The sequence below is a fragment of the Misgurnus anguillicaudatus genome, chromosome 18 (assembly GCF_027580225.2).
Source record: "Misgurnus anguillicaudatus chromosome 18, ASM2758022v2, whole genome shotgun sequence".
Taxonomy (NCBI): domain Eukaryota; kingdom Metazoa; phylum Chordata; class Actinopteri; order Cypriniformes; family Cobitidae; genus Misgurnus; species Misgurnus anguillicaudatus.
The window spans coordinates 14,634,815-14,649,108 of record NC_073354.2 but is presented as its reverse complement, the minus strand read 5'-3'; the positions used below and the strand labels follow the sequence as shown (position 1 = coordinate 14,649,108).

General features: G+C 37.5%; 1 protein-coding gene across 1 annotated transcript; it reads right to left on the bottom strand.

The window, feature by feature from the left end:
- Nucleotides 1-622: 622 nt before the first annotated feature.
- LOC141350559 (uncharacterized) lies at nucleotides 623-8,887 on the bottom strand. Its single transcript, XM_073855911.1, has 8 exons — nucleotides 8,665-8,887; nucleotides 8,415-8,575; nucleotides 5,202-5,338; nucleotides 4,974-5,067; nucleotides 4,293-4,628; nucleotides 4,001-4,181; nucleotides 3,768-3,895; nucleotides 623-3,476 (listed from the first exon to the last, which is right to left on the bottom strand). Exons 3-8 carry the CDS (start codon nucleotides 5,216-5,218, stop codon nucleotides 3,162-3,164), a joined length of 1,071 nt encoding a protein of 356 aa, XP_073712012.1. The 5' UTR covers nucleotides 5,219-5,338; nucleotides 8,415-8,575; nucleotides 8,665-8,887; the 3' UTR covers nucleotides 623-3,161.
- Between the last annotated feature and the right edge of the window lie 5,407 nt (nucleotides 8,888-14,294).

Sequence of the window (14,294 nt, the reverse complement as noted above, 5' to 3'; positions counted from 1 at the left end):
CACAGCAAATTGCCCAGTGTTCATTTAACTCCACTGGTGTAAATTGTACACTTTTCAGGTGTATATATAGGTCCCACCAGCTTGGTGTTAAAATAACACTTTTAACAGTGTTGAATATATACCCTTAAACAGTGTACATTATTTTACACCAAGAGTGTACAATATACTCCAGAGTACATTATGTTTTACTCCCCACAAGAGTGTATTAAACACACATTTAGAGTTTATTTTTACACTGAGGTAGTGAATGTAAAATCCCTACCACGCATTTATTTTAAAAACTGCACATTAATTAAGGTTAAAATCTGTTTTAACACCACGTAAGTAATGAACATTAATACATTTTTAAACTGTTTGCTACTTTTAACATATCCATACTCAAAATGATTGCAGTGTATTAATAAACAGGTCATGAACATTTTTAAAACAATCAATATTTATTTTTTTCCAAGAATCAGTTATCAGTGTAACTGGTTTTCACAAATACATTCAGTACAGCATGTTTACTAAATACTGGGAACAAGCACATTAGTTCAACAAAGCATTAAAGTTAATTCATTTTATATGACTGTCCATGTTTTGTGTGCAATTTCACATTTTCAACATATATAAAACTGTAGAGGGATTAAGATTTGTGAAGGTCTACAACTTTACTTAAAATGGTACATCCAAATAAGACCGGAGCACAAAATCACTGTCTAAAATGAAGGCCTTTATATAAAAACATGTATAGGAACAATATAAAGGTCATTTTGCTGAAATCCATAAGATGTTTGAAGGTCAAACGGCTTAAAGAAACGCAAGGTTTCCACATTCAAAATAGAGACATTCCTACAAAGCCCCTCTTGGACTTGAAATGAGTGTAGATGTTCAACAAAGCATAAAGTCTCAAAATCACAAGTCAACAAAAAATGTTGACCATCAAATCCAATTATATCAGTAATCTTACTGAAGACAGGAAGATCATCTTTCATATCTGAACAAACAAGAAGACCTGAACGGTATTCTGTCCCAAAACAAGAAATCCAAGTAAAAAGATCAACATAACAATCAATGTCGATTTGCAGTTTTTCTGCAATCAATTCACAGTTTAACAGGCTACAAAGCTGAATGCTTGATACAGGTCCACACTCAATACACTTAAATGGCTGAGATTCCCAGTGGTATGCAATAGACATCTGATGTTTTAGAGCTAATGACTTAGTAATATTTTTGAAATTTTTTATACTTTTTTTAAAAAAGCGATGTTTTGCTTCGAAACGCATCCCCCAAACATGAACAAGTGGCCCTATCTTCCTGATGCATCTGGGATAATGAACCATGAAGTGATGCTTAGGAGTAAGACTTCTTGAATAGAGCTCTTTGAACAGGGTGTGGTGTTCACGGATCAAATATTTCAGATAAACAGTCATTCCATCCGAGATGACCGGAGAAAACACAATATTTATTATCTGTAGTAAAAGAAGCAGTAAGCTCCAGTGTTTATTTTCTGGTTCAACCAGATCTCCAAAAATTAGAGGCAAATTTCTAATCAGGCAAAATGTCTGGATGGCATTGAGACCCACCCCATTTCCAGCTTGTTCAAATCTAAGCATAGAAGGTCGGTTTTTACGTTCAACATAACCATAGTTAAACGAGTAAATTCTATTGCTTGCAGCCTGTAAAGACACAACATTGCTGTCAGACAAATACTCAAAAAGCAACTTTATCTCCAACTGTGCCACTCCCTCTAATATGTCATGCATGATATCCACTGCATAATTGTCAGAAATATTAAAATACTGCAGCTCATTGAGTAAACATGGTCTTTTGACACCAAATGATGACTGCAGGCCAGCATCAGAAAGAAGGCTTTGACAGTGCTCATCGTGTAGAACTTTGTCACGCAATACTACGTCCGGATGGTCATCACAAAAAATACTCTGAGAAGAAAGCTTATCAATAAGACAAAACCGGCAAAAATAGTTTGCACTAAATGATTCTAAAAACCCAAAAAGTGTGTGCATTCCCAAATTATCACCAGTTACCTGAGCTATTGTTCCACGTACTGGTTCATCAGAGACTGGCAACTTAATTCCAGAGCTCTCAAGAATTTTAATATCACGCACAATAGGCTCCAAGATGGCACTGAAGCCATACTTCTTGACATCTTGTGTGTGAAAAAGTGCCAAAAGATGAATATTCATAAGGGCCGAGTTAACCTTAGGAGATAGGTTTCTCAAGACAAAATACATACTTCCAACCTTATGGATGCCATGTTTGGAGTCCAGAGGATTTGAGGTTTCAAAGTCATCATAAAAAAGTTGTATTTGAAGAGAGTTGTTTTCTTTGGAAAAGAGAGGATGCTCTTTAAAATAGCTGCCATCACAGAACTCTCTTAAAATGTCTCTTTCCTCACTTTGCTGTACAAAATGTTTATGGATTTCTTCGTTTCTGAACATGAAATTTAAAGTCTGTAATAAAGGGACATAAATAAATTTATCAGTGACTGGGACTTGGTCGTATGTTCCTGTAGTTGTATTTCGTCTAGTGTCATATCTCACTCCTAAAGGTATTTCAACTGGTTCTACAACCCCCCAGGTCTCAAAAAAGTAATTTTTCCATCGAGTCTCTGTTGTGAATTTAGAGAAGGGATTCTCAAGATTGTCAAAATATTCTTCAACACCTTCCCTTTGCTCATTAGTTTCAAGCAACTGAACAACACCTTCTTTAATGTTCGAGTGCATTTCATAAATAAGTTCCTCCATATTTTCAGCCACTGATGTAATTACATTGGTAGCTACTCCACTACTCTGCAGTTTTGCAATTAGTGATGCACACATTTCTTGGGTTCGTGATGTTCTCTCATGAGCACTTAAAGATGTTCCTGGACTTTCTGAAAATATGCTGGATGACTGCATGTCAGAGGGATTAGAGGGAGGTTCTAATGACAGCATTTCAGATATTCTACTGTTGTGCCTTGTTTGGATATGTTTTCTAAAGCCAGAAAAGGTAACAAATTTTTGACAACACCCATCCTGATCGCATACCAACTGTAACCTTCTGCCAGGATAAAAAGCCTGAGAAAACTTGAGATGGCGAATTAACTCGGTAACTGTTCTAGAACTTAATTTGCAAACAAAGCACCTAAACATCTTCTCAAGAAAACTTTGCAACAGTACTTAATTAAGAACCTTGGCCCGAAGATCTCCGATTCGAGGGCTTTCATGGGTAATGCCTACATCAATGTTGTAGATGGTTGTTTGAAGAAAGGTAAACATATTGTGCAAAGCAGCATCATATGAAATGCCAAACACATAATGAGTTTTGAAAAGTTCATTAAAGGCTGAGAGAGAGGACTTAGCCATGCAGGGAATGAGCTGCCCATCCAACACAATGTAGTACTCATGGATGCTACTCTTCGAAGTCCCAACTGCCAAGATGTAGGGCTGTGTTGTCTGTGTTGATCCAAGAACTTCTTCAAAACTGCAACAGGACTAAAAAAAACAAGTACAAACTGAAAAAACTTAAGTATGACATTACAAAGAGAATGCATATACATTACAATAAGGACATATTATTAACATATTTCTATTTATTAAATATCATATGACTTAATTCATTTAATTTAACAGCCAAAAAAAACATCTTACATTGCCATCTTAAATTAGTGTTACTGCAACTATGAAAAAAAAATCACTATTTAAATACCTGACAAAAATTACCTACATATCACCACACATTGCATATCAACACTCTTACACAACATTAAAAGTAAGCATACATACCTTATGAAATTTTACTACACGGTCTACAGCTTCACGCACACTGATCTTGACAACCTTCTTATTTCCACTAGAAGGTGGTGGTAGGAGATACACCAGCAATAAGAGGGACGACATCTCACTGTCCCAATCTATGATCAGAAAAAAAAATTATAACAAACCTATATACAGAAGTATTTTATGTACACATGAAATGATTATCTGTCCTCCTTTGATTACCATACATACTGAACTACCTGTAGCTCCATGACTGGTGTTGCATTGCAGTTCTGCCGACTGAATCAGACAACTCAGATGCAGTGACTGGGTCAGGGCTTTGGCTTCTTGAATGACTTTTTGTTTCAGACAAGAGTCCCACTTCTCCAGAAGCTTAGATGCAGTCTCCACTCCAAACAATAACTCAAAGTCTTGCAGCACCTAAAATGGTATATGGATAAAAGCATGGAATTATTTGTCAAATTACTAAGTATTGCAGCTCAAAAGCCCTTTTAAACAAAGACAACAACAACTCATAGATGCATTACTTACCAGTCCTTTTGTGTCAAGAAACCTTGGAAATAAAGAAATAACAGAGGATGACTTTTCAGGATCATGGATCATTTTCTGGCGATACTGAAAGGTAGATTTCATCTTTGCAGCCACTTGCTCTGGATCCAAACAGTGTTTCAGAAATGAAATAGCTTCTTGACAACGATCTCCCTCCAGCTGCATTTCTGATGTAAAAAATGCTCTTTGAGTTCCAGGTCCCCTTCTTTCACAAGTGGCCTCTGAAGTAGTGGTCCTGCTGCAGCGGTTGTTACGTTGAACCGTTTTAAGTCTCCAGGCTATGTACCCCGAATTACCTTCTGCATCGTAGAAGTGTTCCTAAAATGAATGCAAAACAATTTAAAATTACAGCACTTACAACTTAATTACAAACAGCTTATAAAAAATATATTACAAAAGAGCCTTTAACTCTTTCCCCACCAACAGTTTTTTTTTTAAGTTGCCAGCATATTTAGGATTTTCAAAAAAGTTGAATGCCTTCTGGAGTTGTGTAAGAGTGCCATCTAGTGGATGATAGCGAAAATATGGATAGCCGAAAAACTCGTCATTGGCAGGGAATGGTTTGCCCTTAATTGACGAGATAACTCGTCATTGACAGGGAAAACGTCTTTGACAGGGAAAGAGTTAAGAAAAATATTCATTTGAAAAGTAAAAAAACCTCACATAGCCTTGTCTAGAATAAGGATCCTTGAGGGAGGGGAACACTGTCACAATCCCAACTGCATATTTAACCCTGATTTCCTTAGGTGGAATACACCTTAGTGGACAAATAAAGCTACACTGTTATATGCAGTAAAACTGCTCAATTGACTACAGTTAAAATGGTTATCCCCATACTGTATTGTCAAACCTAGTTAAACTGAGAAAAGGTTATAAAATCCTTTACCCTACCCATGTTTATCAATCATGTCTCCAACCAGTGCATTAACAAGAATTCGTCTTGTGGAATCTGTGATTTTCCCTGTTTTTCTGTATTCCTGAAATATCTTCTCTCCTGCAGGCTTTTTTTCTAAAACACTTTTCACAAGCTAAAAAAACAAAGATAATTTGTAAATATGGTAAATTAATCCAGTAGGCTGTTTACACTTGGTATTACGATGTGTTTTCAGATCACAAATAGACGATGTTAACGTCAGGTGTAAACGTGTTTTTAAAGTGCTTTAAGCTTATCCACTTTCGACCACTTTCAACCACATTCAGATGTAGTAGAAAACACATCTGATTGCTTTTGTAGTGTAAACGCACATGTGGTTGAACGTGTTTTCGAACAGCCACACAAGACCGCCTACTCTCTGCCCATTTTGTAATCTGAGGTAATGAGTAGGGGTGGGACAAAAAATCGATTCTTGGATTATTTGCGATTCGGACGTGGGCCGATTCTGAATCAATTCACAAATGTCAAGAATCGATTCTTATATGTTAGTTTACAAAATAATAACGTGAAGTTATCAGAACCAAAAGGCGGAACTCAACTGGGGGAGCGGTGATGCACACGGACAACTTAAGAGCGCGCACTGCACGAGCACATAGCGGAGCTTACAAGAGCAGAAGAGAAAGAACACTTTAAATGCACACACACCGTGCATGTGGATCAACTCCTGCATGAGGCAAGAATGCGCATCCTTGTGAATTTTGGAAGTTAAAAACGACTGAGCTGCAGTGGCCTGGCAAAACACATTTGAGACATAAGGCACAGCAACTCAAAAAGACCTGCGTGTTTCACAATTACTCTAAAAGACCATAATGGCAAATTCGCATGTGGAGCAGCAGTTAACTTATGTGCGATCTACCGGCATTGCCTTTGCGATCGACGTATTGGACACCCCTGCCCTAAACCATCCGCTGACTGTTTAGATATAACATGAATATACTTATGTAAAAATATGCACATAGTTTGTTATTCAGTCACTGGGTGCGCTGCATTATATAAATACAGTAATACTGCCAATCACTGTGTATAATGATGATGATTAGACGCTTCGCGTTTGTCAGTTCATGGAAGTTAATGCCGGTTAATATATAGAATTAATGTCACGTTAAATTACTATTTTTACTGGTTTTAATGTCTTACAACAGAAACAGGACATATATGTATATAAGAATGACATTATTTATCCCTTAGTTGCATTAAAGTACAGTATATGACAGTTCAGAGACTAGTAGCAAAAGCGCAAACATTAGTCTGGCTTTGAGAGCAAATGTGCCGTAATGACGTCACAGATATGCAAATTAGTACGTCAAGAATCGATTCTGAATCGAATCGGGACCCTAAGAATCGATTCTGAATTGATTCATGAGGGTCCAAGCGATTCCCACCCCTAGTACTGCGCACAATGTTTTACATCTTTTCTGACTTCTAGCACCAACACCCACTGTACAGCACTCTCTTTAAAAACTTTCATTGACAAAACTAAAGCAGCCGCTCATAGCGTCTTTTATTAGTTTTATTTTTCAATAGGGCTTATTCGCAAACACCGGAAGTCGCTAGCCGCGGCCATCTTGTTGACATGACATCTGTCCTGCCCCTAGCCGCACGTAGATTTGAGTCGAGGGGAGCAGTAGCCTAATGGCTTCATCTCGTCCGTATTAAGAGAAGATGAGCTTGATTATTGTGGAACAATATCAAATAGACCCAATAGCCTTAAGTAAAGATCCGTCCTTATTGCCAGCCGTAACTTATCCGGATATTTATAACTATATCATTCATACAGTATCCGCATTCATCATACAAGCACTGAAGGGCCGTTCACATTATAACTATAACGATTACTATATCATCGTCAACATCACCAAACAATACGTTTATGCTAATTCGCTCACAGCACTCGCGCAAATCACTTGCCTTTAATATTGCTTGTAAAAAAACTTTTGCAGATGTCCTCAACACGCTGCGTTTCGCGTAACTCTAAACAGTGAATCTAATAGTTTGTGTAATCTCTTACCTTTTGGCATAACAGTTAGTTAATGTAATAGATTAAAAAGCATTACGTAGTCAATTTTCACAGCAACTGGAGGTAATCTAATGTTATAGACCTCAGCAATGAGCTTCACTGTCATTTTAAGTGGCCGTGCACTTGAAGTTCAAATAGATTTTAATGCTATATATGGTTTATCCTTAATCAGGTGGGAAAAATCGCTCAGAAAGTGATCCCAATGATGTTGTTCATTGTATCTGTGTTGTTATAGTTTTGGTGTGAGCTCCGCTATTCTGTTTAATATAAAACGATTTTCAAAACTATGTCAACGGCCCTTAATTCCCTGTTACCTAGTATCAATGCCAGACCTATTATTATGTTCATATAGTTATTAATACTAATTTAATAACTGTCTCAATTTATGGCAGCTTATTTGAAAGAGCAGTTTCAGCCACTGCTTACAGCTAACCATATGTGATGAAATTATGGGGACAGACTTTGCTGTGAGCATATATCCCTAACGTTACCTGGGGTAAAATGATGGGGACAGACTTTGCTGTTGGGAGTCTCTCTTTCGCTGGTTCAACTCCTCTGTCTCCTTTCATGTTTTCTGACAGTCGGTATCGCATAAAAACTAATTCCGGGGTTCTTTTTGCTGTTGTTAGAACATCCGTGTATTACACCACACACCATCGCGCGGTTTTAAAAAAATTACACCGATAATACCATGCATAATACCCACGCTGCCTCGCTTGTCAATTGACAGACTGACAGTTCTATGTCAACAATATGGCAGCCGCGAACATTGATGACGTAGATCGAATAAGCCCTATTGCGTGAAAGCGTGTGTTGTGCAAGCTTATTTCAACAATTGCTCTTAAATAGCAGCATGTGCAGTATGTTTACACACAACACAAGCCGAGGACATTGACAGTTCACGTCAATTTAAACCCGTCATTACTTCCGCTCACATTTAAATGACAGAAAAGAGACTGGCCCACAGTCTACAGACCACCCCCTTATAGTAATTAGGACAGAAGCGGTCAAAAGAGACAGATTTAAATACCAGGTGTAAACAGAATGCGTCTCACTCGTCCGCTTGTGATCCGATCGATGAAAACACATCTTAAAAGCAAGTGTAAACAGACCCTAATAAAACAACATTCACATTTTTAAGCAAGTAATGTACCTCCTTAGCTTCTTGTGAATGGTCAACAGAACGAGCTCTTTTAGGTGAGAGGAAAGGACCGTCGCTGTCTGATGGCTGTGTGTCTGATGAAGATGCAACTGAATGAAGTGGCAGCGTTTCAGTCTCGTTTGCAGATGGAGAGGTTATGTTGGCAGGAGGATCTTAAAATCGAATAGAAAATTCAAACTACAGTATAACTTTACAATGAATTAATATATAACTTGATAAAACCTGTTACAGCCTTTTATACCTGTAATAGCCACAGCATCAACTATCGTCCAAAGAGTGTCAGGCTTTTGCTCAATAATGTCTGCAAAAACATCTTCATCTACTTCTGTTCCAGTCTCGTCGGCTAAATAGATGTTATGATCTGGAGAGATCCCAAATTTTTGCTTGACTGAACACACAAAATGAACAGAAAAGCACAGAACAGAAATATGTGAATACAACAAACATTTAAATAAAAATTTAGCTCATCCATTATGTAACATACTTAATAAAATCTGTAATAAACTGAAACACATAAAATGTAAAATTGTAATAGTCAAATATCACAATCCAAAAGAAAACTTAACATCCTTAATCAAGGCATCATATGCTGATCCATTATGCTTTATGTACTTTTTATGATGTTGGTACTGCACTTTAAACAGCATTCTGTCGGTCACTTCGATTACTTGCTTTAAAACAAAAATAAACATTAGAAACAAGGCATATACACTAAAAGGTTGTGGTATGCTGCTTTGACGAGCTACTGAATTACTTGTATGTTGACACACATTACATTTACACATGACTTTAATTACCTCAAAGCTGGCATTTCAAAAAGGTTAAATTATGGTTAATGTTCCTTAAATTTCAAGATTTCGATTACCCTGACTAGAAGCATTACTATTGTACCTCCACATGTGCAAGAAAACGGCCAATTTACCCACACTCACAAATAGTGCTTTGGAATTATACCTTTTTAATTACTTTTTAATCAGTTTTACCGTTACACGTAACTTACTACAGACTCGGAAGCGGAACTTTCAAACATACTAAAAATCACAAAGGAGTCCTTTTTGACTGTCATTATTTATAATATCAAAAATAACAGGATTGTAACGTAAAGTCTTTCTTTAACTTTCATAACCGTCTGCTCTGCTTCAGCCCCGGTTTACAAATGAACACTGTGAGGACGGAAACTTCCCGTATGTAAAATAAACACTCAACCGGTGTACATCTCCGCGCCAAAATTAATCAAATTAAATTAGCTCGATTAAAAACAGCAAATAGCCATACACGTACAAGACATAAAGCGTTTTTGTTACTATTAAATGTTAGTTTTCACTAACAAAATTCATCAAATTAAAGATAAGATACAGCATGTTTTAAACTGGCTTAAAATTAATTGGTGCGTCATTATAACATATAGTCTCAAAAATTACATATTTTATAGTTATAATATACATTTACTACTTAAACTGACAAAAAATTGAAGTTGTAACCGTACATTATCAAGAGGACAATGAAATTGATATCACACATTAGAATATGAAAAGTTTAGAACGAGGCAACAACCACAGTAATTCTCACAAAACTCCTATATAAAATAGACTGACCGTCGACATTATATTTTTTAAAACAAACAAAAACAGGATTGTAATTCTTACCTTTGCCCTAAACTTCCATTAATTAACTTGAACGCCATGTGCCAAAGGACAAGCATAACCGTCTGCTCTGCTTCAAGCCCTGTTTACGAATGAACACTGTGGCTACGGAAACTTCCCGTATGTAAAATAAGCACTGAGCCAGTGTACATCTCCGCGCCAAAAATCTTATAAAAATGTAATTAATTAGATTAAATAAAAAAATAGCTTAGAAACATACATATAACGCGTTTTCGTTGCTACTGTAGTTTTGCCAGTTCGAAATGCCAGTTTCTCTATGGTTAAAGCACGTTTTCAACGTGTAATAAGCACTGAGCCAGTGTACATCTCCGCGCCAAAAATCTTATAAAAATTAAATTAATTAGATTAAATAAAAAATAGCTTAGAACCATACATATAACGCGTTTTCGTTGCTAACTTACTGTAGTTTTGCCAGTTCGAAATGCCAGTTTCTCTATGGTTAAAGCACGTTTTCAACGTGTAATATTATTCAAAGAGAAAGTTAAAACCATACCATAAGTTTATAAGTTAAACCATCTTACATTAAAGTATGTTTAAAAAAAATGCTGCCATTAAATAAAAATTACAACACCTGGGGCTTTTAATGTGACTCTAAGGAATGATTATGCATGCTACCTTGCTCACAGACACAGCTTATAGTAACGTTAAATGTTAAAACAGTATATTAATACAATTTATGAAATCAAATATAACAAAAAATAAAATTCTAAATCTTACCTTGTTTTTGTCTTCGCTTTCAATTGCATAAGTCCACCGACAGAGCCGCCATTTTTTCGAACTGACTTGATCCTCAAATGCGGACTGCATTGTCTCAATTATGTGAAGTTCCCGTATGTACAATTAACACTGCACAGGCGTTTGTAAGTTAAGCACCAAAATATAACACCACTTTGGGGCGCCATTTCACACAAGCCGGTGCTAATTTCACTAAATGTACACTTTTATTTTAACACTGTAACACTATTAGGAATTACACTGAAAATGTAACACCACACAATTTGCTGTGCAGAAGTCCTTGCAAAATAGCAATCAGACCAATCATATAACAGAAGAGAGGAGTTCAAACTGATGGGCAACTTTTCTTCCTATTTCCGACCCTCGAGTCTGTCCTAAAATAGACCACTTCAAAAGATGTAAACAACACTGGTCCAGAAGCACTTCCTGTTTCAGTTTTTAACACTAGATAAACGTTGGGATAAAATACAACCAACAGAACATAAAGAACTGATTTAAAATTTAAACAAACAACTAAACCCCTGTTCAGAGCCTGACTCCACCCACTGGCAATATTTGAAAAAAATGCAAGAAAAGTGGGCAGATCCCAACGGAGATAGAGGGGATGAACTAAGCTTGTACCAAGTGTGTGGTGAGATCGTAACAAGGGCGTGGTGATCTTGAACCTGCTTACGTCACGAGGCATTTTTTGGACCCAACATCCAATAGGAAAATTCAACCGCAGTAGCCACCGTTCAACCTGAAGAGGGCAGCTCTCAGACGTTTTTACACCATATATTGTAGTATTGAAACACTTTATATCCAAATGTCAAAAAACTTACTAAAATCAATGAACAGCACTAATAAAGCATCATTCTTACAGATCATTGACCAAAAAAGGTGGTTTAGGGTTTAGTTACTCTTTAAAGATAATGATATATGTAAAATAATAAAAAAGTGAACAAACTGAAACAGGAAGTGTTTCTGGACCAGTAGTGTTTACATCTTTTGAAATTGTCTATATGACTCCGGTGCGCCCTCTTGGACTCGCGTCAAAGGTCCCTAAGGTCTGCACTACATGATGTCATCAAACTGTAGACTCTGAGGAGGTCCACAAGTCCGGAGTGTGGGAGTGTGTCATTTGGGACAAGGCCACTGACAATTCTCTGGGGAAGGAGCTCTATACAAATCACAAGGGGCTTGCCAACCTGTCCGCATGCGCAGTAGCTAAAACGACCTCAAAATAAGATGTATTTTAGCACAATTTCAGCTTAAGAAACAAAAGTTATGTTACAGTTGATGTCAGGTTTAATTGTTGGTCAGAAATATGCTGTTTAATTTTAGAGATATCTGTTTTTCTCCAACCAAGTACTGTACTTTAGTTTGTATAACTGAAATAACAGCCCACAGGCATTGCAAACATAGCCGCCTAGTGACGCGACTTCTCTTAAGGTCCTTTAGTATCCCTTACATCTACTGTACAATGTACACTTTTAAAACAATGTTGAGTATATATATATTAATATACATCATTGTATTATTGTGAGAGTATGTGTTTATGCACTATAGATTAACACAGCGGCTCATTTCAAATGGAAATCTTTCGCTAAGCTATAAGAGAAAGCCCGCCTGCCTGATTACCAAGCATTTAAAAAACATTTCGTCTGCTCGGCTCCCTTTTCCCCGCCAAGCGATGGCTCAAAGGGAACAGCACACTCCCTGTTGACTCATACCTCACGCCTCATGCTTTCAGACACACGAGCGCACACACGCGTGCACCTGCTCTCTATAGATAAGTGGAGTCTCTGGGCAGGCCTGGCACTGATGGAATTTTGTTCAGCCTGTTTGCCAGAGCACTGCAAATGTTGGCAGTTTACCCTCATCCCCCCAACCCTCTCCATTTTCCCTCTGTATCTCTCTCCTGTGCCTCATCTTCATTCTCTCCTCCTGTTCATCTACTGGGACTCATTATAGAGGGCAAGGTGTTGAGAACCCTTCTCAGGACAGGAAGGATTGAGTTCATATAACCCTCACACACCGCTGTACTGTATATCATACTGGGCCTCAATTTGTACCATTTCCCTTTTTGCTTTTCGCAGCTAATTGGAGGGCACGCACGATTCTGTCGACTAATGCAATTTTGCAAATATGTAAATTGGCTCTGGTACATGAGTAGATGGCTGGTTTCTATTATTGTTACAGCGCTGCTTAATAATCTGGTTATAAGGAGCTCAAGCTCATTACTTTAGTCTTTATGAAGTGCAGGGCCGGCATAATTATTTGCCATCGCCGGGCCTCCTTTCATGATTCGAGTAACCTGCAAGCTAGTTGCATCCAAGTTGTGCTCACAGGGGATCTTGATTGCTTTCATCGCCTTAAAAAAGAAAACAGGAAAATAAAAAATTAATAAATGAAAGAGAAAGTGATCAAACTGTTTCCAGTTGCGAGCTCAAAAGCGGAAGCTCTGGTTCCAAGCTTTGATGAGTTGTTGGCAAACGCACACTTTTCTAACACTTTCAGAGTTATTTATACTCTGTTTGTATCATTATATGTGTAATATTTCGCTCATTATTTTCACATTTTTGCAAAGACGTGCAGTGATCTGTGAGCTCCTTACATTTTCCTCACAATCTTATGAAGTGATTTTCACTTTCTTGTTCTTAGAAACACAACATCGCATCCGACTTTTGGCCTGAAAAACTGGATGACTCTTAATTACTAGTTTTTTAGAAAGCATCAGAGGAAATTTGACTTAAACGCTTATATGCTTTAGAAGAACAAAGAGCTTAACAACACCAAGCAATAACTTGAGAACTTCAGAAACATTTCCACTATTTGTGACCCCACTGTCATAAAATATATTTTAGCTAGGGTGGTACCCTAAGGTAGCTTGGCGTGCAGCCCCCCTTGTGTATGTTTGCATCCATGAAAATTGGGAGCATCAATGGATGTTTCTCAATTCAAAGAACGCAAAGAACAGACTTGCGTTCTCGTGGAGGTCGGTCTTGCCAGGCGATGTTGGAAAAACGAACTCAGAAGGTCGGGAGAACACAGAACGCACTAGTGAGAATTGAGATGTGTGCGATCTTCCTGCTGGTCACCTGACCTCCGCCATTATTTTGCCGCAATGACTTCTGGGTCGTTGAACGATTTCTGCGCGCAAGTCTGCACTTGATGCATCCTCAATATTAGGAACACATGCAGGTATTTTCATGCGTCCTCTGTACTTGTGTTCTTGAGAATTGGAATTGAACTTCAACGGTTAATGATGACGTACAGCAAGGATGCAAGATCGCTGAAGAACGCATATTGAGAAACAGCCCTGATTTCTTTGACCTTTGATTTCTTTGATCTTTGACCTTACTCATTTAATATTAAAGACATCAAGGTTATAATTTCACAGAATGTTCTTTACATTATGTAGGGTGATTTTGTGAAAACAGTTCTGTTAAACTACATACGTGCGAGTCTGTGTTTACATGTTTTTGTTGAT